The sequence below is a fragment of the Microtus ochrogaster genome, chromosome 4 (assembly GCF_000317375.1).
Source record: "Microtus ochrogaster isolate Prairie Vole_2 chromosome 4, MicOch1.0, whole genome shotgun sequence".
NCBI lineage: Eukaryota > Metazoa > Chordata > Mammalia > Rodentia > Cricetidae > Microtus > Microtus ochrogaster.
Window position 1 is genome coordinate 44,643,554 of NC_022011.1, and position 24,212 is coordinate 44,667,765.

General features: G+C 52.6%; 2 protein-coding genes across 18 annotated transcripts in view; one reads left to right on the forward strand and one right to left on the reverse strand.

Moving 5' to 3' along the window:
• Nucleotides 1–16,441, forward strand: part of Dnm1 (dynamin 1) — a 46,913-nt gene extending 30,472 nt beyond the window's left edge. For 2 of the 11 annotated variants that reach the window (XM_026777141.1, XM_026777139.1), the window contains exons 12-22: nt 2,271–2,341; nt 2,527–2,578; nt 2,788–2,799; nt 4,089–4,202; nt 7,729–7,838; nt 8,929–9,040; nt 9,464–9,475; nt 9,770–9,940; nt 11,917–12,158; nt 12,506–12,721; nt 15,274–15,843. In XM_026777141.1, coding sequence (XP_026632942.1) covers nt 2,271–2,341; nt 2,527–2,578; nt 2,788–2,799; nt 4,089–4,202; nt 7,729–7,838; nt 8,929–9,040; nt 9,464–9,475; nt 9,770–9,940; nt 11,917–12,158; nt 12,506–12,721; nt 15,274–15,343 — 1,182 coding nt within the window. In that variant the 3' untranslated portion in view covers nt 15,344–15,843. The other 9 variants (XM_005346071.3, XM_026777160.1, XM_005346072.3 and 6 more) reach the window with 9 other exon arrangements.
• Nucleotides 16,442–16,996: 555 nt separating this feature from the next.
• LOC101983022 (golgin subfamily A member 2) overlaps nt 16,997–24,212 on the reverse strand; it is a 21,145-nt gene continuing 13,929 nt past the window's right edge. For 5 of the 7 annotated variants that reach the window (XM_026777130.1, XM_005346078.2, XM_005346079.3 and 2 more), the window contains 15 exons: nt 23,494–23,552; nt 23,107–23,248; nt 22,493–22,582; nt 22,294–22,401; nt 22,064–22,151; nt 21,363–21,700; nt 21,049–21,162; nt 20,125–20,370; nt 19,969–20,044; nt 19,673–19,755; nt 19,247–19,465; nt 19,067–19,169; nt 18,860–18,966; nt 18,623–18,779; nt 16,997–18,526 (listed from right to left, as the gene is read on the reverse strand). In XM_026777130.1, the coding sequence (XP_026632931.1) occupies nt 18,312–18,526; nt 18,623–18,779; nt 18,860–18,966; nt 19,067–19,169; nt 19,247–19,465; nt 19,673–19,755; nt 19,969–20,044; nt 20,125–20,370; nt 21,049–21,162; nt 21,363–21,700; nt 22,064–22,151; nt 22,294–22,401; nt 22,493–22,582; nt 23,107–23,248; nt 23,494–23,552 (2,145 nt within the window). In that variant the 3' untranslated portion in view covers nt 16,997–18,311. The remainder of the gene's footprint in view (nt 18,527–18,622; nt 18,780–18,859; nt 18,967–19,066; nt 19,170–19,246; nt 19,466–19,672; nt 19,756–19,968; nt 20,045–20,124; nt 20,371–21,048; nt 21,163–21,362; nt 21,701–22,063; nt 22,152–22,293; nt 22,402–22,492; nt 22,583–23,106; nt 23,249–23,493; nt 23,553–24,212) is intronic. The other 2 variants (XM_026777137.1, XM_026777119.1) reach the window with 1 other exon arrangement.

Below are 24,212 nucleotides of genomic sequence, written 5' to 3' on the forward strand. Positions count from 1 at the left end.
TTTTGGTTTTTCAAGACAGGGTTTCTCTGTGGTTTTGGAGCCTGTCCTGGAACTACTAGCTCTTGTAGACCAGGCTGGTCTTGAACTCACAGAGATCCACCTGCCTCTGCCTCCCGAGTGCTGGGATTAAAGGCATGCGCCACCACCACCCGGCTTCTGTGCCTTTTTCTTGACAATCATTGCACTACTTAACATCCTCTGACATCTTTGACATGCAGGGCAAGTGACTCACTTCATCCTAATGAGTCTTCGCCAGTCCTTTGTGGGCAGAAATGCTTCCTTTGCAGAATGTGGGCCTCAGGAAGGACAGGCTCCAGGCCCACAGGAAGGAGCAGACTTGGGGCTGGACCTAGCAGCCACATGCATCAAGCGATAGATATACCTAATCTCACACTATAAAGCAAAAAGAAAGACTCAGATACAAATGCCTGCACACTTTGGAATCTGCAGTATGTGTTCCCCCACCACAGCCTAGAATTTTTCTATGCTTTTGAACATCAAGAGTCTTTCGTTCTTCTTTTGATTTTGTTTTTTATTTTTGTTTTTTGAGAAAGAGTTACTTTGTGCAGCCCCAGCTGTCCTGGAGCTTACTCTGTAGACCAAACTAGCCTCAAACTCCCGGTTTTCTTCCATTACAAATGATACCACAGCCAAGTATGTTGACATAGGCGTATTGTCCTGTGTCAGCTGGGAAGACTGAGGTATGAGGGCAGCCTGGGCAACAAGCATCAACATCTTATGTCAAAGAAGAAGAGGAAGAGGAGGAGAAAGGGGAAGGAGGAGAAGGGGAGGAGGAGAAGAGGAGGAAGAGGAGGAGAAAGGGGAAGGAGGAGAAGGGGAGGAGGAGGACATGATGAGAAGCAGGGAGGAGGATATGAGGAGAAGGGGGAGGAGGTGGAGGAGGACATGGAGGAAAAGCAGGAGGAGGAGTAGGTAGAGGAGAAAAGGGGGAGGAGGGGGAGGAGGAGAAGGGGAGGAGGACATGAGGAGAAGGGGGAGGAGGAGAAGAAAGAATAAACAAAAGGGGGAAAACTTTCCGTTCTTTAGATATCCTGGCAGCTACATCTTTGATTATTTGGTGAGTTTATCTGAGATACAGTGCTAGAACGGTCTGTTCATTTTAACGTCAAGCATTACCAAACTGTCCACCACAAGGTAGCACTAGCTGCTCTCAGGAGTGTCTCTTGCCTCACATATGTTGGGAACAGTGTTCCGTCCTCGCCTTAGCAGTACAAAAAATAAGAATTGCAGTTCTGGGACTGGAGAGGTGGCTCAGAGGTGAAGTGCACTGGCTACTCCTAGAGAGGAGTGGGGTTCATTTCCCAGCACCCACATGGCGGCTCAAAACCACCTCAGCTCAGGGAATCTGATGCCCTCTTCTGGCCTCTGTGGGCACTGCATACACATTGTGCACATACAAAAATGCAGGCAAAACTTCCACACATAACAATATAAATAATAATCAATAAATCTTTACAAAGTAAAAAAGGAGAAATTACAGCTCCATCTCCCTAAGCACATGCCTATCCTGACCCTTTACCAATACCTTTTATTTGTTAGGGTTAAGAGGGATCTTATTGTGTTAACTAAGAGTTCATTACGAACAGAGGTGAGCAAGTTTTGCAAAAATTTTTTTTTGAGACAGTGTTTCTCTGTGTAGCCCTGGTTATCCTGGAACTAGTTCATGTAGACCAGGCTGGCCTCAAACTCACAGAAATCCACCTGCTTCTGCCACCCAAGTGCTGGGATTAAAGGCTTACACCATCACCACCAGCTGACTTTTTTGCAGATTTTAAAAAGATTTTATTAGCGCATATTAATTATATATAATAATTTCAGTTTTTCCATATTCTTATTGGCTGTTAGTATGTCCTCTATGAAATAGCCATTCATATTCTTTGATCATTTGACCTCTGTTTCTTTTGTCTTTCAGTTATTGACAGTGTGGACTTTTTTTAATATTTATTTATTTATTTTTATGTATACAATATTCTTTCTGCATGTATGCTTGAAGGCCAGAAGAGGGCACCAGACCTCATTACAGATGGTTGTGAGCCACCATCTGGTTGCTGGGAATTGAACTCAGGACCTTTGGAAGAGCAGGCAATGCTCTTAACCTCTGAGCCATCTCACCAGCCCCATTGGGGACTTTTTGCTTATAGACACTAACCTTCTAAATGTGCTGAAAGTATCTCTCTCCTAGCTTGTTAGACATTCTTAAACTTTGTGGCATCTTTTCTATTTGCTCGCCGACTTGTGGACCCGTGAAGGTCATGCTTCTCATCGACATCGAGCTGGCTTACATGAACACCAACCATGAGGACTTCATAGGCTTTGCCAAGTGAGTGCCCCGGGGCTGTGGAGTGACCCCTTGTGTGTGTGCGTGCACATATGCACATATATGTGCACATGTGTGTGTGTGTGTGCAGTAAATTCTGTTAGTCTTGCTCTCTCAGTCCTGAGCCCCATGAGCAGTAGGGCTGGACCTATAGAGAGTTCTGAGAATCCTCTCCTCTCCCTCACTAGTGCTCAGCAGAGGAGCAACCAGATGAGCAAGAAGAAGACTTCAGGGAACCAGGTGAGTGACCCCAGTGCCCCTGTCTGAGGGACGGAGGGTGCCGGATGGACTCGGAGCTCTGAGGAAACCCCCTCCCAAGGGGAAGGGTCCCACGGGGGCCAGAGAGCCTATCTGTCATCTGCCAACCACAAGCTACCCACTCTGCCTCAGTAATCCTCTCTCCTCTCTCCCCAATGCTTCTCCTGGTTGCTATGGTTACCTCTTTGCAGGATGAGATTCTGGTGAGTACCAGGACTGGGGATCTTGGCTTCTGCAGTGAGGGGAGGTGGAGTCTCATTGGTGATGGGGACCTGCACGTGGGCAGAGGGCACCCTGCGGCTTGAGCACCTTACACATACAGCACACGCACAGAAATTCCACACCTGCAGAGTGGGCCCAGAGCTAGGGAGGTGCTCTTTAAAAGTCCATGTTGGGATGGGTGGATACAAGACAGGCACGTTTCTAAGAAGCTGACGATGACCTCCAATGGACATTACAAGATGATGAAAACTCATGGGCCCAGTCCCTCCTCACCTGGCTTCCTGCTCCACGCTTCAAATGTCTGCAGAAGCTGGGCAGTGGTGGTGCACACCTTAATCCCAGCACTTGGGAGGCAGAGGCTGGTGGTTCTCTGTGAGTTCGAGGCCAGTCTGGTCTACAGAGCAAGATCCAGGACAGAATCCAAACCTAAAAAAAAAAAAAAAAAAAAACCCACAAAAAACAAACAAACAAAAATGTCTGCAGGAATGGCACTTGCTTGACCCCAGTTATACGCATGAGCCCTGGAATCCTCAGCAGTTTCCATAGTTTCCAAAGGCTATGCTGGTTAAACATGTTTCCCGGTCAGGCTTGGTTGGGTCTTGGCTATACCTGACCTCAGGTCCTGGGGCCCAGCGTGTAATAGGAGCTCAGACAATGAGGTGTGAAGGAACTGTATCTCAGGAAGGCTCAGTAGATATAGGCCAGGCAAAGAGAAGAGAAACAACTGCAGCGAGCACAAAGTTCCCAAGATTAGGAATATATGTCAGAGTAGACCCTCAAAGGATACCTGGAGCCAAGCGGTGGTGGACGCACGAGGCAGAGGCAGGTGAATCTCTGTGAGTTTGAGGCCAGCTTGGTCTACAAGAGCTAGTTCCAGGATAGACTCCAAAGCTACAGAGAAACCCTGTCTCGAAAAAACAAAAACAAACAAACAAACAAAAAAGACACTTGGAATTGCCTTATCCAAACAGCCGACAAACTCTGCTTGCACACTTCTAGCTATGGGGAACCCACTCTCTACCCTCTACCAAAGTGTCCCACACATCTCCGGCTATTTGTTAGAAGGCTCTCTATCCCCAGCTGGCCTTTGCTTTCCTGTCTTCTATTCTGTCGGCTTGTGGTTCAAACCAGGGCAGGTCTGGCCCCCTCCTCTGACCAGTCAGGCCTCAGGGAAAAAGGGAGGGGGCTTTTTAATGCCTCTTCACTCACCCCATCCTCCATGGGGAAGCCTAGCCCCTGCCCACCGACCTCCCGCCCCCTCCTGCTCCAGGTCATCCGGAAGGGGTGGCTGACCATCAACAACATTGGCATTATGAAAGGAGGCTCCAAGGAGTACTGGTTCGTGCTGACTGCTGAGAACCTGTCCTGGTACAAGGATGACGAGGTGAGTCCAGGGCCCCTGGTTGTCAAGGGCCAAGGGTCAGGCTTGGAACATCCCATAGGCTGACAGTGGCTAAACCACACCCCAGAAGTCTGAAAAGACTCATATAGGGGGCAGGGTGGGATATACAGCCAGAGAGGTGCCCTTTCATCCAGGCTGGAAGGAGAAGGTGGCAAGCCTGGAAGCACCCTGGAGTGGGTAGGCAGGGGTGCTGGGTGCTGCTCCCTGACACAGCAGCCCAGGCCTTCCTGTTTTCTCACTCTAGGGTGTGCCGCCTCCTCTGTGGCCCCTACAGGACCATGACACATACATGTCCAGCTGCCAGACACTCAGTTAACCCCTGCATTCAAGTACCCTCAGCCCCTGCCAACCGAGGCAAGCCGCTCGGGATACATCCAGGCCAAGGGACCAGTAGCGATGACAGCCTGCAGAACTGCCCCCCCACCCAGAATAGCTCCCTATCTCCTAGGGCCCCCAGGGGCCCCCACCACTCCCCTCCTGTTACTGGTCTCCTTTAAGAATGAGTCTCTTTGGCTTTCACATCTGGATTCCAGAGGTGACCAGCAAGAATTGGGGGGGGGCAGACAGGGGGTGTTGTGGTAATGAACTCCAGCTGGCCAAGGAATGGGGGAAGGGACCTTCTTCCTCCTGAATGGGCTGCTCTAAGATTGTGCTCTCAATGGGGCAGTAGCATTTTAGAGTGGGGGACTGTGATTTGGGACACCGTGCTCCCTCCTTGATCACTGTTATCCTCCAAGCCTGCCTTGGGACAGGGCCCCACCTCTCCACCTTGGGCGGGGTCCTCTGTCGTTACTGGCGGGGGCGCCAAGCCATCTGGACCTCATTACCCCAACCCTGGCCTCTCCTCGAGCCCAGGGGCCCCTTGGAAGGGATGGAGTATGAGGTGGTGTGGGACTGGGAGGTGGCTTCCTACCCTGTCATCCTGGCAGTCCCCCTAGACAGCCCCCATGGGTCTCATGTTCCCATATCTAAGATTCCCCTTAGACAGAGTTAAGGGGATGGTGGCCCTATATCTGACTTCACCGGGTAACTGGAGGGGCTTATGTATACCCAGGGTGGGCTTTTTTGCTTTGTTTTAGTTTTGTGTATAGATTTGAATTTAGTTGTGTGTAGAAGTGGAAACTGGCTGAGTAGTGTATGTGGAGAAGTGGGACCTGCACGTGTGGGGGGGGGTAGGGGGTGTTGTGAGCGTGTTGGGGGTATAAACACCTAGGTGTGAATTTGTGTGCTTGCATGTGACTTCATTGTCTGTGCTTGTGTGTCAGGGTGGGGGTGGGGGTGGGCTGGAAGAGGGAGACTGAATGAGGGATATTTGAGAATATATGGATGTGTTTGGGAGGTGAGGATGGGGGAAGGGAACTTCCCATTGTGAGGCTGAGTGTCTGAGTGTGAGTGCATGCACTTGAGTGTGAATTTGTGTTTGTGTGCATGCCTGGGCATGGGTGTGCACTTTAAAGCTGGGGTGTACAGATTATAGCTCTCAGTACTGGTAGTGTGAGCGCTGAAGTGAGTGCTTTGTCGGGATGGGAGTGCGTTTTTGCACTAGAATAGCTGGAGTTCAGGCTTGGGCAGGCGTCTGGTCCCCTCTGCCCAGTCGCACACCCTTTAGTCTTTGGGCTGGGGAAGGAAGCCTCTTCACAGACAGGCAATCACCCACATCACCAGCCCCGACGGACACCCCCCCCCAACTTCTCTGTCTTCCTCCACTGCCCTCCCCCATCACCACAACCTCCCATCGGTCCCGTAGCTCTGCACCTCCTCCCAGTCCACCCTGTGCCCCCCAGCTCCCTTCCCCAAGTACAGGCTCTGGTTCTGGAAGACAGCGGGGTTGGTGTGGCTCTCCAGCGACGGTGCCGAGGGTCTAACCCAGCCCAGCCTAACCAATGTGCAGACTACTGTACAATTTGGGAGTCCTGAACAGGTAGTCTAAACACTGGGTAGACGGAGTGGAGGTATCCTCTGGTCCATCCAGGCGGCAGCATCTGTCCATCCGGTGGGAGCTTTGGTCCCATCCCCTGGAGATACGATGCCCCCAGCCCCAGCTCCCATGTCCCCCAGCCCCAGTCAGCCAGCCGTGGTCCCTCTCTGCTCCTGACTCCCCTTCTGCCTCCTTTGACGTGGCAGGGGCGAGCGGGAGCTGGGCTGGAAGGAGGGGCCTGGGGAGGGGGCCGGCAGGAAGGGAGGGCTGGGGGAGGAGGCCACTCCTACCTAGTGTCCAACCCTGAGCACAAGGCGGCTGTGGCGGGCCTCCCTAGATGGGTTCCAGATGTTCCCCGGCCGCGTGTGCAACTTCCTCCTCTCCTCCCCCAGCCGCCCTCTGGGGCTCCTGGCCACCCGCCTGGCATAAAGAGGGCTTTATGTGGCTGCATAGACCAGGCGGGTGTGTGGGGCAGAGGGGTGGAGACGACGCCAGAGTGGGAAAGCAAGGTCCTCCTAAACCCAGCCCCCACCTGAGATCCTAGGCAGAGCTTATGGAGTTCTAGTAGACCATCCCTCTTGCATAGGCCCCATGATGGTATTAGGTAGGTGGGCCAGTGGGATACAGGGAGCAGAAACTTCTCCTCCTTCCTGGTGCCCCATCTGGGATGCCTCCTCCTAGGGTCCTCAAACCCTTCCTCTGGGACGCACAGCCTACAGACACAAACACATCTGTCCACAGACTTCCGTAACTTCTTCCACAAGCCCCTGGCTGAGCTTCTGAGACCCCAGACCCTGCAAGCCCCAACACCAACAGTCTAGCCCACTGCACAGACCGTGTAAGACTATTCTTACGTTCTATTCACAATCGCCACACACATCTAACAGTGACAAACATGTTTCCACATGGTCCCATGCATAGATGACCTATATCCTAGAAACATAAGCGCACACAATGGTGATGGACTTGCTTGCTTGGCTTTGCAACTTCCGCACAAGCACACACGTGCTCACAGACATACAATTTCCAGGCTTGCGCTGTGTGTCTGATTGGTAACACATGGATGGCTGGAGCAGACCAGGGAGTGGACTGAACCGGCCCTTTGAAGCTTCCGGGGCTAGTATATCCCCCCCCCCCCCCCCCCCCATCTCTGTAGTCAGGAAATGAAGTCAGAGGCAGTCAGGCTGGAGGCTGGAGCCTCATGTGAGCCATCTCTGCCTGAGGCCCAACCTGGCCCGTCTCCAGGACTCGCTTAGGGTAAGATGAAGGAGACACCCTCAGTCTCACTGCCTTCGCCAGCCCCTTAAGCTATGGCATATATACAGGGCTGCTAGGATTGGCTTGAAAGTCATGGTGTGATGTGTGCGTGTGAGTGTGTGTGTGTGTGTACATGCACACAAGTGCATGCACTGTACCCAGATGGTCAGGGCTCCATGGCTAGGATTTACTGTATAGCACCACGTGTAGTGGGAAGGGTTAGAACCCTGGGCTACTTTGGGTGTTCACAGCCCCGCGGTGCTCACCAACATGGAAAACTCTGAGGGATGGAGGCATAGCAGCGCCAGACTGACCCCTCGTTCCTCCCAACAGGAGAAAGAGAAGAAGTACATGCTATCTGTGGACAATCTGAAGCTTCGTGATGTGGAGAAAGGCTTCATGTCAAGCAAGCATATTTTTGCCCTCTTCAATACAGAGCAGAGGTGCTTGCTTGCCCCTGGCTGAGCTTCTGAGACCCCAGACCCTGCAAGCCCCAAACCATGCCTGCTGTGTAGAAAATGGGTACACAAATCCAGGGACCTGCCATCAGACAGCTACTAAGTTTCTACTCAGTGCTAGATCCATGTCTAGACATCTTCTGTCCCTTCCCCCCTCCCCTCTCCTCCCTCGTTCCCTCCCTCTTTTCACAGCCAACCACATAGTGTTGACTTGGCACAGAACACTCTACCAGGCACTAGAAACAAAAAGTCTAAAGGCCCAGTCTCCTCTGGGGACGGTTTGGGATTAGACCTCACATCTCCGGTTCCAGGCTGGCTCTGATATAGGCTATTTCCTACTCAGAAATAAGAATCCCACCTGGGTGGTGGTGGCACACGCCTTTAATCCCAGCACTCAGGAGGCAGAGGCAGGCAGATCTCTTTGAGTTCGAGGCCAACCTGGTCTACAGAGTGAGTACGAGGATAGGCTCCAAAGCTACACAGATAAACCTTGTCTCGAAAAACAAAAACAAACAAACAAACAACAACAAAATCAAAAAGACTCACAAACAGCTGCTATTTGGAAGTCTCCAGAAAGCCAAGGAGTGTGCTGAAGAGGCCTGAGACCCAAGCCAGGGCTTACTGGCTGACTGCGGTCATTTAAGTAGTCCAGGCTGGCCTCACACAGAATACTCTCCTGCCTCAGCCTCTTTGTGTCGTTTCCCCCCCCCCTACATAGCTGAGGGCCAAACCCTGGACCTTATGCTTGCTGGGCAAGTACTCGACCACTGAGCTAAGTCCCCAACCCCTCAAATACAGGCTTTAGAGTTTGCCACCATGCCTGGCTTCTGTTTCCTACACATTGGGTGACTTTTCCTCCTGATGCGTCCCAGTGGCCACAGCAGACAGGAATCATTACCAACCTACCTCCAAATGAGCACACTGAGGTTGGAGAGAGGAGGGACCTTGCCTATGGTTCACAAGAAAGCTAGGGATAGATACTAGGCATGAGGACCCTAAATCCCACACGGGTCCCTATCCCCTGAGCAGGGTGGGGCTTTTCCTCATCTTCCCGCCTGCGTACCCCATCCTGCAGGAATGTCTACAAGGATTACCGGCAGCTGGAGCTGGCCTGTGAGACGCAGGAGGAGGTGGACAGCTGGAAGGCTTCCTTCCTGAGGGCTGGCGTGTACCCTGAGCGTGTTGGGGTGAGCGGTGGTGGAGCAAGGGGGAGGGGCCAGCTGCTTGTCCCTGGGGGTTCCAGGGCACCAGGCTTTGAGAGGTTCCCAGTCCGTATTTGGCTCACAAAGAACAAGCTACCTGCATGGGTTTCAAACAAAGCTCCCCAGTTTCCCCATTGTTTTCCTCCAGTAGCGTTTTGTTTTGTGTTTCCCCCTCCCTGCCAGAGGGCATCTTTGAACTTTCATATACTGGTGGCTTCAAGTTCCCACCACACACACACACACACACACCCGTCACTGCAGCAGGGTCTGTGCGGACCAGGATTTGAATACACTCCATGAGGCTCACATAATCCCTCCCTTTCCCTCTTTCTTCTTCGAATGTGCTCCCTGGTGGCAATGCTGGTGGCAATGCTGATGTGGCTTCTGTGCCTCTGATGTGGCCTCCAGGACAAGGAGAAAGTAAGTTTGCCCTTTCTTGCTTCCTGCCAGGTTCCTGGAGCCTGACACCAACTCTGGCCAAGAGAGGGAACTTGAGATGTTCTTTTCCAAAGTATAGATTGAGAAAGGGGGACAAAGACTAGCCACTAGCATTAGAGTCAAGTCAAAACCGAGTCTGGAGTCCTGAGAGGCCAGAGCCCCAGCTGTCCTCAGTGCCTCTGTGTGGCAGGCTCCCTTGCAGGGGCCGAAGTTTAGGGACACCTGGAGTCTGACTGCACAGGCCCTGACACACTGATCCCTGTGTTCCCAATGCAGGCCAGTGAGACCGAGGAGAACGGCTCTGATAGCTTCATGCACTCCATGGACCCTCAGCTGGAGCGGCAGGTGGAGACCATTCGGAACCTGGTGGATTCGTACATGGCCATCGTTAACAAGACTGTGCGGGACCTTATGCCCAAGACCATCATGCACCTCATGATCAACAATGTATGTCTATAGTTGGGGGCAATGCAGGGGGTTCCGGAGGACCACGCAGCCATCTGGATTTTTTTATTATGTTATTTACATATGCACAGGGCAGGGGAATACTTGCCATCTTTTTTTGTGTGTTGGTCATGGGACAGCTTGAGGGAGCTGGGTTCTCCTTCCAACATGTGTGGGTCTTAAGGATTGAACTCAGGTCATCAGGTGCAGCAAGCACCTTTATCCACTAAACTAGCCCATAACCCCCCAAACCTTAATTTTTATTTATTCATTTTCAAAGCAGGAATTCACTTTGTAGGTCTGGCTGGCCTTGAACTCAGAGGTTTGTCTGTCTTTGCCTCCCAAGTACTGGGATTAAAGGTGTTTAACACTATGTCTGCTTCCAAAACCCTTAGTTTTAATAGTATTTATTTTAAGCCCAAGATATCAAAAATATTCTTGTTTTGACTTTTGAGATAGGGTCTTGCTGTGGAGTTCAGGCTGACCTCAAACTTGTGGATGATCTCTGCCTGGCTCTCTCTACTTCCTGATTGCTGAGGTGACAGGCACATCCCACTAAACCTGACTCCAATCTAGAAAATATTTAACAAGATATGTTACATACTATTTTCCCATTGAGTTTTTTGTAAACCCACTCCAGATGTTACATATCCCATGAAAATACATCATATTAATTTGAATTTCAGGGAACTTTGAAATTTGAATTCCCTGGGTTGACCCAAACATGCATGCTCTTCAGGCGGAGACAGGGGGCTTTGCTTTTTGAGACCTTAGGTGTCGCTTTGAAACACACTTACAGGACCGCCACAGCCCGTGGCTCAGTGAGAAAGCAGAGCCTCAGGAAAGCAGAAGCGGGTTGGAATGCTGCTGGCTGTGTGATTTTGAGCAGGTGAACTACCAGCTCTGAGTCTGTTTCCTGATGTGTAACTGTGGACAGTAACGATAGACAGAGGTCAGGACGGAATGCTCAGGAAGTGTGGAGCAGCACAAAACCGGGCACATGGTGGTGTTCGGTAGATTTTTGGACAAGGATTGCCTCAGACTGGGGATTGTTTTGTTTTGTTTTTGGCTTTTTGAGACAGGGTTTCTCTGTGTAGCTTGGCTGTCCTGGAACTCAATCATCTGTAGATCAGGCTGGCATCGAGCTCCACCTGCCTCTGCCTCCAGAGTGCTGGATTAAAGGCGTGCGCCGCCGCCGCCACCACTCCACAATGCCTGGCGATTTTAAGTGGAAATTAACTGTCCACTACACACTGACAACTTTGTCTCAGTCCAAGGACACATTATAATTATATATTTATTACTTTTTTTTTTTTGGTTTTTTCGAGACAGGGTTTCTCTGTGGTTTTGGAGCCTGTCCTGGCGCTAGCTCTGTAGACCAGGCTGGTCTCGAACTCACAGAGATCTGCCTGCCTCTGCCTCCTGAGTGCTGGGATTAAAGGCGTGCGCCACCATCGCCTGGCTATTTATTACTTTCTTTCTTAGGAACTCAGGACATTTTAAACTGTCTTCTTCCTTTTTTTTTGGTACTGAGAAAACCTTAGTAGGCAGTCATCCTAGTAAGTAGGACATTAGACTCTGGGTCTCCTCCCACATCCCAGACCTAAGGCTTTCCTCTCTGACCATATATTCTCGTCTAAGGAAAGGACATTAGATGAGGTTTTTTTTTTTTTTTTTTTTTTGGTTTTTCGAGACAGGGTTTCTCTGTGGCTTTGGAGCCTGTCCTGGCACTAGCTCTGTAGACCAGGCTGGTCTCGAACTCACAGAGATCCACCTGCCTCTGCCTCCCGAGTGCTGGGATTAAAGGCGTGCGCCACCATCGCCCGGCTAGATGAGGTTTTGAAGAGACCTGCGGGTTTAGGCATTAAGCAGAAGTTGGCATCTGAAATGCCAACCCCAGCTCCCAGTTCTACATCTAGTCCCAGCAGGTCTGGCCAACGACAGGGTTCCAGCCTCCTTCCCTCTTTGCCTCCTCACAGACCAAGGAGTTTATCTTCTCCGAGCTGCTGGCCAACCTGTACTCTTGCGGAGACCAGAACACACTCATGGAAGAATCGGCCGAGCAGGCTCAGCGGCGCGACGAGATGCTGCGCATGTACCACGCACTGAAGGAGGCGCTTAGCATTATCGGCGACATCAACACGACCACAGTCAGCACGCCCATGCCCCCGCCCGTGGACGACTCCTGGCTGCAGGTGCAGAGCGTACCGGCCGGACGCAGGTACCAGGGCCGGCCCCCACGGCCCCAAAGCCCCCCAGCCCGGGGCCCGCGGGAGGAGGGCCGGGACCGGGCAGTGGCGCGCCCGGGTCTCGGGGGCTCCCACCTGGAGCGAGGGGCGGAGCTTAGAAGAGGGCGGGGCTTGTCGCGGGGCGGGGCTTGCCATGAGCTCTGGCTGCCGGGCGGGTGGCGCCGCTGGGGGACGGGGCTTAGGCTCCGACGCAATCCGCGGCCGTGGTGGGCGGGGCTTGCTGCATGGGCGGGGACAGCCTGGGCTAGGGGCGGGGTCTCTGGTGGGGGCGGAGCCACTCATCTCTGCTCCTCGCTTCTTCTGCTCTTGTCGCTCGTAGATCGCCCACGTCCAGCCCCACGCCGCAGCGCCGAGCCCCCGCCGTTCCCCCAGCCCGGCCCGGGTCGCGGGGCCCTGCTCCTGGGCCTCCGCCTGCTGGATCCGCCCTGGGGGGGGCGCCCCCCGTGCCCTCCAGGCCGGGGGCTTCCCCTGATCCCTTCGGCCCCCCTCCCCAGGTGCCCTCGCGCCCCAACCGCGCCCCGCCTGGGGTTCCCAGGTGAGTAAGGGCTGAAAGCGGCGGGAAAGGCCGCTAGGCGGGCGTGACTGGGAGGGAAGTGGAGTCGGATTCCAGATCCTTGGCCTAGCAGTGGAAGCGACCCTCTCCATCCCAGGCACTGGGGCCGGTGGTTGCGAGGTCAAGCGACTTACGGCCACGGGCCGACAGTCCGGGCTGACGGTCCTGCCCCGCAGAGGGCGCTGAGTCCCGGAGGTGGTCGTTTCTGGGGAGGAGGCACTGGTGCTTATACCACCTGCCCCCTCCTTTTCAGCACTTGCATGGCGCTTCCTTCTTTTTTCATTTTTCTCTCCATTCTTCCCACACTTTGCATTTCTGAACCATTGCCCTCCATCCTCCTCCATTCCATTCTCCACTCACTCGCTCAACTCCTGGTGAGCCTACCTCACGACTAGGGCTCTGACCCCAGATCCTCTCTTTGAGATCGAACATTTCTTCAATTACATTCAGAACTGCCTTTATGCCTGCCCCACTTTCCAGCCCTGACTCTTTTAAACTTTCCCAGGGTGGTGTCCAGCCTCTGGCACACAGGATCAGTCCAGACTGTGATTGTGTGACCAGCAGGGTGTATGATGTGTGTATGGGCGTGCACACGGGTGAGTGTCTGAGAGTGGCACCCAGGCATGGAGAAGGATAGGAAGCAGCTGGGGAAGGGGTCTGGTGGGGATCGTGGACAATCTGGTAGTCTGGAACCAGAGGGTGGGTGTGGGGCAGGGACAGAGACTGAAGACTATCCTACCACAAGAGATCTCTAGGAAGAGGAATACACTTCAGCCCTTGGCTTTGCCTTCTTGATCCATGACCAGCTTTTTTTCCAGTAAGTTCACTCTAATAGCTGACTCACCCTGCCCAGTTTCCACTGACCATAGTCTCTGAGAAAGAACACATTATCGGATAGACCAGTAGCATCTGTTTGCGAATCTAGATGGCTGAACGGCAGAGCTGGGTGTCTAATCCCCATGCACCAGTTGAGGTAGGGGCTCTATGGGGCTATGATGAAACAGTAGGGTAAAGGCAGGCAGCAAGCATGTCCTGGGGTTGGGAGTCCAGAGATGCTGGTTTATTCCCTTTAGCAAGTCACCTTCCCTCCCAGGGCTTCCATTTCCCTTTCCTAAGTAAGTATGCTCCACTTTTCCAGGGCAATGTCCAGATAGAGACAGTGGGCCACTATACTGATGGGAAATGTGGCTGGCTGGCTGTAGGGTGGGTCAGGCTGGAGACAGATTTGTGGAGACTCGATGCTGTAGAGTTATTGGGCGAAGAAATGAAGCTGGGTCCTAGAATACAAGCCCCAGTCCCTTATGGAGCAGTGTGGTAACCCTATCAGCACACCAGGCCTGAGTGTGCAGGGAGCTGGTGCACAGGCCTTCTGTGTGCAGGCGAGCTTCTGTGTTGTGACAGCTCATGCGTGTGCTTCAGTGTGCCGAGTGGCTGCATGTCCCAGATCCGTGCTGCACGTATTGGCCGGCAATGGTGCTGGGCAGTGGGAGGTGGGAGGGGAAATGTATGCGTGTTTGTGGGCATGTGTGTTAGCGTGTGCATGCAGGGCCTTGAGGCCTCACAGCATGTGTGTGCACGCCCAGGCGTGTGCGTGTGTGTGTCCCCTAACCCCATGCCTGGCTCACCTGTGTGTTTGTGAACTGCCCTGTTGATTTCGTGCTGTCTTTCAGAATCACTATCAGTGACCCCTGAGGAGTGTCAGCTACGGTAGGTTATGCTCTCAGCCTGCTGCATGAAGTGTGTCTGCCCCCTCTCTCCTCGCTGCACCAGCTCCATGCTGAGGACAACCTCGGAACCTCTGAGCCAGGCCCCTCCTCCTTCTGCAGCTCTAGACTCCCTCTTCCTGTCCTCTGCCAGCTGGCTCTCTCTCTTCCCAGTGAGCCTCGGGACTCAGCGCCACTACTCAAGGCCCTTTCGCCTAAACCGAAGGCTCTGGGGACAGGTTCCGTGCCCAAGCTGGTAGATGTGGGCTGTCAGAGACACCAGACTCATTGTTGACAGTGTAGGGACTGAGAGCTTGGAGAGGATGTTTGTGGCTGGCCTCTGACGGGGCTAGAGGCCTTCATACCTAAAGTGTGCTGCCAAGGTAGAGCATCCAGCTCCCACCCTGGTGCACGAGCATCTAAATCCACCACAGAACAAACATGATGACCTGACACTAGACAGTAGCCATAGCTGAGTCAGGGCTCTGGTTGGCTAATGATTTCAGAACACTTAAAAGCCTTTGCCATTCTGTCAGCCCATTAAGAGCTCACAGGCAAGGCAAGGACAAGTAGCCCCCTTTTCTCTTCCTCCTTAATACTGCACATCTGCAATTAATGGCCATGTCCTCAGCCCCAGACACAGAGCCAGCCCATTAGCTCCTACACTTGGCCTCTTCTCAGAGTGGCCTGTACCTTTTAGCTAATGGCACTGCAGTGTCTACTGACTTGGCAAGTCAGCCTGAGTTCTGCCTGGCTGGCCACAGGATCACTGTGACCTGTCCCAGCTCTTCCCCAGCCATTGACGCTCACCCTTCTGCTTTTCCCCAGCAGGAAGGGCCCAGCCTCACCTACGCGACCTGCAGCCCCCAGACCAGCGGAGGCTCCCCTCTTAGACTTATAAGTCTTTGGCCACAGGCATCGGCTGCTTGCCTCCCAGCCTCCCCAGGGTCCCCTCAGAGGACTCCTGGGCTTTCTGACCACCTGAGGGGCCTCCAGGGCTCCCTCCAGTCATCCCCTTTAGCTTTGCTCTCCTGGTTCAAGCACTTCTGGCCTCATGGCTGTTACATGGGACTCCCTGAGGCTTGGGGTGGCCCAGGGCCAGTGGGATGGGAGAAAGAGTGACCAGAGAAGAGGGAGACCCTATGGACACATTGCCTGGGTGGTGTGTGAGAGGCCGTGTGCGTGGCAAGAGAGGGCCACCAGCCTCCACCCAGACTACCTGCTAGTTATGGCCCAGCACCTCCCATCTTGCCTTTTTCATTCATCAACTGTCTGCCTCTTTTCTGGGAACTTTGCCCACATCCACACCTGCCTCATCCCCTCTGCCTCTGCTGGGGGTGGCTGCTCTTGCCTTACCAGCTCTCCTTCCTTTTCTTTCTCCGGTTCTCTCTTTGCTTTCTCTCCAACTGCCAGCCGATCGGGTCAGGCAAGTCCATCCCGTCCTGAGAGCCCCAGGCCCCCCTTCGACCTCTAACCAGATCCCTTCTACTCCTCGGAGACCTCCCTTACCAAGCCCGCCTGGACAGCTGTTCTGTGACTTGACAGTGGCTCCCCCGGCCCTAAAGCGTGTTCCCTTCATCTGTGACTTAAGTCTGTTGTAGTGGTGAGCTACACATCCAGATGTGATGCTGGTGAAAACTTGTGCCCTCTGTGGTATTGCTCCTGCGATATTCTATAAATATCTATAAATATACCTATATATATATATATACATACATATATATGGCTGACACAGCCTCGCCTGTAGTATCAGAATCAACCATCATGCTGTCCTTGTGGAGTCTTGTGGTCCAACTACAAGGGAACACTGTCACTCTGACCCTCCCCCAATGTGCCACCTCCAGTGAGCTTCTCTGTCCTCTTGGCCTGTGGACGGCCACCCCCTCTGCCATCCCCACCCTGCAGCATGGGGATGCTGCACCAGCACCTGTATGGTTCTCATAGCCACCAGTCTTGCTGTCTTGGCTGAGAATAAAATCCATTTCTGGATGACGGGGAATTGTGTGTCCTCTGCTGGTTCATAGTTCGTATTTTCTGTAAAGCTGGGGGGAGGGGAAGGTGTAAACACTGGGTACTAAATGCAGGGTGAGGAAGAGCCCCTGTTAGGGTGCTATAAGGTGAGTTTAGTAGGGCCTCATCCTATGAACTGCTCCCACCATTGGGGGCAAGACCATGAACTCAGCCAGGAGACTGAACTGAGGAGGCCTGCAGCCTGAAGGAGAACAAAAATGGGCCAATGTATGGACAGGCTAGGGGAAACGGGGGACAGAATGGAAAAGGTCTGGCCTGTAAGTCAGCACCCTTAGGTGTTGTACCCTATCTATGGTGTTCCACCTACATATAGGTCAGTCTTGACTGTAACCCCATGACACTCTCACTGGGATCCCTCAGCTTCAGTAAGCAGTATACAGACAATAGAGCATACCTGCTAAGCACGTCAGACCTTAGGCTCCACAAAGGCCAGAAGGCCACTCTCTGCTGACATACTCCCTACTTGGTTACAACCTCAGGCTAACCCCAGAACCCAGTGACAGGAACACCCTAGGCCCAGTAGTATGGCTAAATCCATTTATTTCCCAAGTAAAAAGCAAAATAAAGAGGAGCTGCATCAGCAGGGTACCACAACCCCATCTCCGCCTCCTGTCTTCTGTCCTATACTACCAATAAATAAGTTTCCCAGCCCCAAGTGATAATTAGAACCACCTCCCCACTTGCCAGCTCCAATCTCCACTATGATACAGGGGGTGTCCCAACCCCGGAATATACAAAATGGTACAGAGGTACAATATGTACACCAGGGGAGGGGAAGCCCCCCCACAGCAGCCTCTATCCTGCTTAGTGTACAGTTACCCCAATTGTCATAAGGCCTGAGAGAATAGTACCCACTTTCCCTGTCCCAAAGTGCCTCTAAAAAGATGGAAGCCCTCCTAAGTGGGATGCTTTCCAGAGACAGTTATACCAACTGCCTGGGGACCATGGAAATGTTGCCCATCCCCACTGCCCTAAAGTGCCTCTAAGAAGATGGGAGTTGGTCTAGGGATGTGCTGGGCCCTGGGTTCCATCCCCAGCACTACCACACAGAAAGGTAGGTAGTGATGGGTGTGTATATCAATTTGGTAGAATGGCTACTTAGCACTGCTAGATACCAGGCACAGTGCTGAGGCAGGAGAATCACAAGGTCAATGTGTAATGAGTTCAGGGTTAGCTTGGGATACTGTCTAAAGAAAATAAAGATAAAAAGGAGGGTGGAAAGAAATGAGAGATGGTAAAATAAAGGAGCCCTGCTGAAGGCCAGATTGCACCTGCCAGACTATGCTGTACCTGGCCATGAAAATGCTGCCAAATTGTTCTGTCCCAGTGTCTAGAGTAAGGACTGAGGCCCTCAATTAAAGACAACTTTGTCAGGAAGCCATCAGCTACCCAATCTGCTCAGTCACCAAGTCCAGTGTTCTTTCTCTAACAGGAGTTTAGAAAGTAAAACCATCCTGGCCAAAGGGCACAGACTGTCCCCATTTGTATCCCACAGTAATATAGGAAGTCTGATCATCTGAGTCTTTTTTTTTTTTTTTCTCAGACAGGGTCTCAGAGTAGCCTACTGTGGCCTCAAACTTACTAGCTAGATGAGGGTGGTTGATTCTCCTGCCTCCACTTCCCAAGTGCTTGAATTCCAAGCATCACCAGTTTCAAGAGTGTTGGGGACAGAACCCATGACTGTGCGTGGCAGACAAGCACTCTACCAACTGAGCTACTTCCTCAGCCCCTGGAGGGGGTGGATATGACCTTATTATTATAAGGATAAGGGTGACTGAGAAGGGTGGGTTGGGGCAGAACCTTTGGCTGCCCGTGGTGAGGCTTTGGCTGCCAGTCTTTTAGACAACCATAATTTTCACTTCGTCATTCTCATCAGCACGGTAGAAAAAGGGGATGCAAGGGTTGCTGCCCAGGCCTGGACGCTCCTGGGGATTCTGGATCTCACGCAGCAGCTGCATGATCTGCTGTGCAGTATGGTTCTCAGGGGGAGCAGGCGCCCCAGCATCTCCTTGTGTAGTCTCTACACTGTCAGCCAGACTCACCTCCCTAAGGTCTTTAGAGAAAGGGGAGAGGGGTGTCAGGGTTCTGCGTGCAAAGGCAGTTCTTCCCTTTGTGCCTGCCCAAGCCAAGGAAGGGCTCCTATACTCACCACCCTGCTGCTCAACAGCTCCAAATTCCTGGGAGCCCGTGGGCACTGGGGTGGGCACATCAGCAGGGCTCTGAGAGACTGCCAGGAATTTGCTCTGCCAATCATTGCGCTCGTTCACAAGCCTCAACACCAGCTCCTGTAACTCTAGCAGCTTTACCTGAAGGTAAAAGCACTAAATAAATTGAGTGTCCCAGCCCAGCCTAGATGGGGCCTAGACCACAGAAGTGTGGGGCTTACCTTCATCTCCTCCTTGTCCTGGGCTAGCCTGTTAATGTATTCCTCCTTCTCCAAGTGCCGAGCCTTTAGCACTGCCCTCTGGTTTTGGTAGAGAGCAATGTACTCTCCTGTGGGGATGGCAGGCAGGTGGACAACGCTCAGTCACCGAGGCTCACCCAGTCTGCCCCATGTGTAGCCCCAACTGCCTTAGGCTGGGCTCTGCCTCACCAATGGTGTCCGTCTCTCCAGAAAGCTGGATGCAGCAATGTTCAAGTTCCTCTACTCTTTCCTTGAGCTCTACTTTCTCCTGCATGACCTCCAAGAAGCGACTCTGGAGCCAAGATAGAGGTCTCAGAGACTCAGGAGCCCTGGCTGGCCCATCCTCCCAGCCCCCAAAGACACACTCACCTGCAGCTTCTCCATGGCTACATGTAGGGCCTGGTTGCTCTCCTCAGACACAGAGTCATTCACACTCCTGGGAACCACTGCCTCCTTTTCGAGCTTACTTTGGACTGGGGCTGCCAGGGGAGCCAAGCTCCGGCAACGTGCCTTTTGCTCTTTCAACTGCATGCGTAGTTGGGCCTGCTTCTCCTCAGCACTGGCTATAGCTGTGTTAAAGAACGCCACCTGCACACAAGAAGGAGTTGTGCTTCTTAGGAAGATGCTCAGGAAAGAGGCGGCAGAGAGGTAGAGTGGGAGCACCTATTCCCAGATGGGAGAGTGTCTGACCACAGGCTCCCAGGCACAACGTGGTAATCAAAAGAAATGAGAGGACAGGAAACTTAGGGACCACAGAGGCAGGGAAGAGAAGGGGCGGGGCACAGGCCAACTCACCATGGCCTCTTTACTGTCTAGGTCTTCTGGAATAGTCAGACTAGGCTGAGGAGCCGCCTCCTCCTCCTCCTCCTCCACATCTCCTGGGAATAGACAGTAGGTTGCCTCTTCTAACAATCCCAGCAAGTAGACAGTGGGCTAAGGGAAGATACCTCAGGACCCCACCTCTGTGCCCCCACTGTATACCCTGGGGCCAGCCACTGATTAGAAAATGCCCAAGCATTCTGAAAGCTTCTCCAAAGATGTCCGCTCAGTTCTGTTAAGAGTCTGGGTCTCCCTCTCCTGTATGGTCTTACCTTCCCCAGGGATAGCCAAGAGGCTCAGCTGGGCCTGGAGCTGCTGGTTCTCCTGGCTGGTGGCTTCCAGGCGCTCCTAAGGGGCAAGGAAAGAGTGAGAAGGTACAGAGGTGGCCAGGCTCTCCCACTGGGGCCCAGCCTCAGTGACTGCCTTACCTGGGTCTTTTGCAACTCCTGGCGGGCAATTTCAGCGGCCATCTTGCCCTGTACCTCCTCATGCTGCAACTGGTCCATGAGCTGTGTCTGCAGTAGAAGCTGCTTGTGCAGTGCCTCCTTCTCGGAGGTCAGCTGCTCATAGGCAGCCAAGTGCTGTTGGTAGGCGGCAGCGTACTGCTGCAGGTGGGACAGACACTGGTCTCGCTGCTCCTGCAGACCCTGTGCTTCTTGGCTCTTCAGCTCCACCTGCAGGAAGGCTAGGCCTGAGGACTGGCAGGGGCTGGCTTCCACATCTGGGCCCAAGCCTGGGCGCCCAGTCACCTTTTTCGCCACTTTAGGCCTCCCTCACATATGGAAAAGCAGATGGAATCAACACATATTGTTCTGCACAAACCACTAGTGCCCACAGTTTATGCACATTTTCTTATTTAACTTCCAACACTTCTATGAGGAAACTCATCTTTTAAGTTTAGTAAACAGGTTTGGTGATGGGAAGCATTTGAACAAATGGATGTGAATCCAGCCTTGTATAACCTTCAACTATGAAGAATCAGCTCTGAGGAGCTGGAGAGATGGCTCAGAGGTTAAGAGCACCAACTGCTCTTCCAGAGGACCCAAGTTCAATTCAAAATATCCACATAGTGGATTACAATCATCTATAATGGGATTTGGTGCCTTCTTCTGGTGTGCAAGCATGCATGGAAGGAATGTTGTATATATAATAAATAAATAAATATTTTAAAAAGTAAAATTAAAAAAAAAAGAGTCAGCTCTGGCCTTGGCCCAGGTTCTATAATCTATAACAGAACAGTCATAGGCTGATTTGCAAGCCTGTCCACAGGCTGCAGCTAATCTGTGATGGGCCTTGCACCCCCACCCCTACCCCCACATCCAGTGGCTGGCACAACATGTGGTAGGCCTTACTGTCTCTTTTAGCTCTCCCAGCCTCTCCTGCAGCTCGCCCAACTTCTTGGCCAGCTCTTTCTTGACGTGCTGCTCTGACTGCAGCGCACTGGTAATCTCCATGTTCTCATTGGTCTAGACAGAAAGCAGCTGTCATAAGGACCCAGTGTGCCTAGGGTGCCCAGACCTGTATGAGCACCTCCTCCCCCAGAGCAGGAAAGGCTGCTGGATCATTCCCACAGGCCTCACGGGAGGTGGACAGCACCCCATCCCCAGCTCATCACCAGAAGGGGTGAATGTGTTCCCTGAGTAGGGAGGGCCTGCAAGCTCCGCACCAGCCTGACAAAGCCGTTCTGCAGCTCAGCCAACTGCTCCTTTAGCTCGCGGTTCTGTGACAGCGCTCTGCTGATGGTGGTGCGGTCACTCTGCATGCTCTCCAGGATCTGCTTGCGCTCCTCCGCCTGCTCACTCCAGCGCTCTGCGGCCCGCTCCAGCTCCAGCAGCCGCTCCTCCTGCTCCCGGTTCAGGAGGCTCAGGCTCTCATTGTCCTGTACCTGGGCCCTCAGTTGTCCCGTCAGCTTCTCCAGTTCCTTCTGCAGCTGCTCAACCTCTCCTTGCAGCCGCTCTTCCACCTCGGAGGGCCCAGCTGGAGGCTGTGGGGGTGGTGGCTCCTCTGAGAAAGGAAGCAGGCACAGACACTTGACTTTTCAGACAGGCTCCATTGTGAGCTGGAGTCAGGCTCTTGCCCCAAGCCCTGGCTTCTTTTCTGTCAGGGTCTCAGACCGGGCAAGAATTTCAAGCCACTCTAGTACAGTTCCGTGATGCTCAGCCACCTGCTGGGGTAGCAGTGGCATGCCACCCTGCTTTGCATAGAAGGACACATGCTCAGAGGGATGACAAACTTGCCATCTCCTGGCAGAGCCCGCTTGTTCTCTGCTACAATGCCCGTGTACCCACCTGCCTCCCCAGGGCAACGGAAGCCACCTTTATGGCCTTGGACCCACTTCTGCTCTCAGGTCACCCTCGCCCCACTCACCCGTCTGACTCCTGAGTTCTGCCAAGCTGGCCTCCAGCTCCTGTACCTGACTTTCTCTGTGTTCCTTCTCTTCCTTCAGTGTGTGCACCTGCCCAAAGGCACAGGGAAAAAGCTGGAGATCCCGGGCACCATCCACTCCCAGTCCCACCTCTGCAAAATCGAGGCCCTTAGTCCGTCAGCTGCGCTCCACTGCTGCTCAGGAAGAGCTGAGATCCAGGGACAGGCCTCACCTGCTCTGCCATCTGCTGCACCCTCTGCTGCCACATGGCACTCTCTCCTTTCAGGGTCTCTGCATACTGGTCTCTCTCCATCTGGAGCTGTTTCAGCGACTCCATCAGCTGTATCAGTCAACGCATGAGTTACCAAAGGCTGCCCTGGTTCTCACTGCCACCTGGGATTGTGCCCTCCTCTCCCCTCACAAATCCTCACCTGGCCTACGTGGGTCTCTAGCTGAGCCCGCTCCTCCATGGCATGTTGTAGCTGCTGGTTACTATCGGAGGCCTCAGACTGGCTAGAGAACTGTAGAAGGAAAACAAGGGGTTCCACTGCAGTGCTCCCCACAAGAGTGTGAGCTAGGACTAATGAACAACTCAGGGTCATTGCCATATGAGAAAAGTGTCTGGAAGCAGTAAGCAGCCTCCTGCATAGATTTCATTTAAATGAAACAGAATGGTGGCTTTTCAGCTAGGCATGGTGGCTCATGGCTGCAACCTCAGCAGTTGGAAGGCTAAGGTAAGCAGACTACCATGAGTTCAAAGTCACCCTGGCTACTGTCTATGACTCAACAACATGAATAAAGAAACAAAAACAATGTTTTTTCAAGCAATACATCTCAAAAAATAAAAATTTAACAGCCATACCAGTGACCAGTTAAGATTATGACTCCACAGGTATGGTCAGGGCTCCACTGCTGAATATTTAGCAAAGAATTCTATAGCAGGCCAGGAGAAGGCTTCAAACTGTCCAGTACTTGGCTACAGGTCGCTTACAAAGATGCTGAGACTGTGTGCCTGGGGCTTAGGGGTGTGGGCTGCACCTATCACCTGTTGCAGCAGCAGCTCCGACATTTCCAGCTTCTTCTGCAGCTCCTCCACCCCCAACTGTGCAGCTGCTTTTTCCGCCACCGAGATTCTAAGTTTCTCTTCCAGTTCTGAGTTCTGCTGCCTCAGATCTTCATTATTTTTGCTATGGCCAAAGAGGCAGTGCAGAAAGGAAGGAACCAAAAAAAGAAAGGACCACATTTTTGAGTAACGTATGAGCCTTGCCACTAAGCCACAGACACAGCATCAAGACACAAGTAACAGGCCACACCTTGAGTTGGGAGCACGGCTAGGACAAGAGCACGGCTCACACAAGCCCAAACCCGTCTCCTCTGACCCTCCATTCCCTGCAAAAGGCTGCAGAAGGCCCAACCTCCTTCCCATTCTTACTTGTTCTTGTACAACTCCAGCTTGAGGGCATCTCGCTCTTTGGTTAGGTCCTTGTTGTACTGCAGATAAAGAAAGCTGAGTCTGGACCTGGCAGGCTGAAGAGACAGCTGACACAACACCAATGGACCCAGTGATATTCCACAGTGACATTTTCTCCCTCTGGTCACACTTAACATTATCACAAGACATTTCTAGGCCTGTGGTCTCATTTGTGTTTCTGTGTGTTTGTTTGTTTGGTTGGTTTTTTTTTTTTTAAGATAGGGTTTCTCTGTGTAACCTTGGCTGTCCTGGAAATCATTCTGTAGAACAGGCTGGCTTCAAACTCAGAGATCCCACTGTGTCTGCCTTCAGAGTGCTGGGATTAAAGGTGTGCGTCACCATACCCAGCTTTGTTTTGTTTTTAAGATTGGGTCACACTATGTTTTCCTAGCTCGCTTCAAACTCCTCTGTTTAGATGATCTTCCTGACTTGGCCTCCCCAATAGCTGGGACCAAAGGTCCAGTTATAGCTTTCAGGGTTGGTTTATTTTTTAATTTTTTTAACTTTTATTTATTTTACATGTATTGGTGTTTTGCCTACATATATGTCTATGCTCCACAAGCATGAATTACAGGCAGTTATAAACCACCATGTGGGTACTGGATATTAAACCTGGATCATCTGGAAGAGCAGTGCTCTTATCTGCTAAACCATCTCTCTAGTCTTTTTTTTTTTTTTTT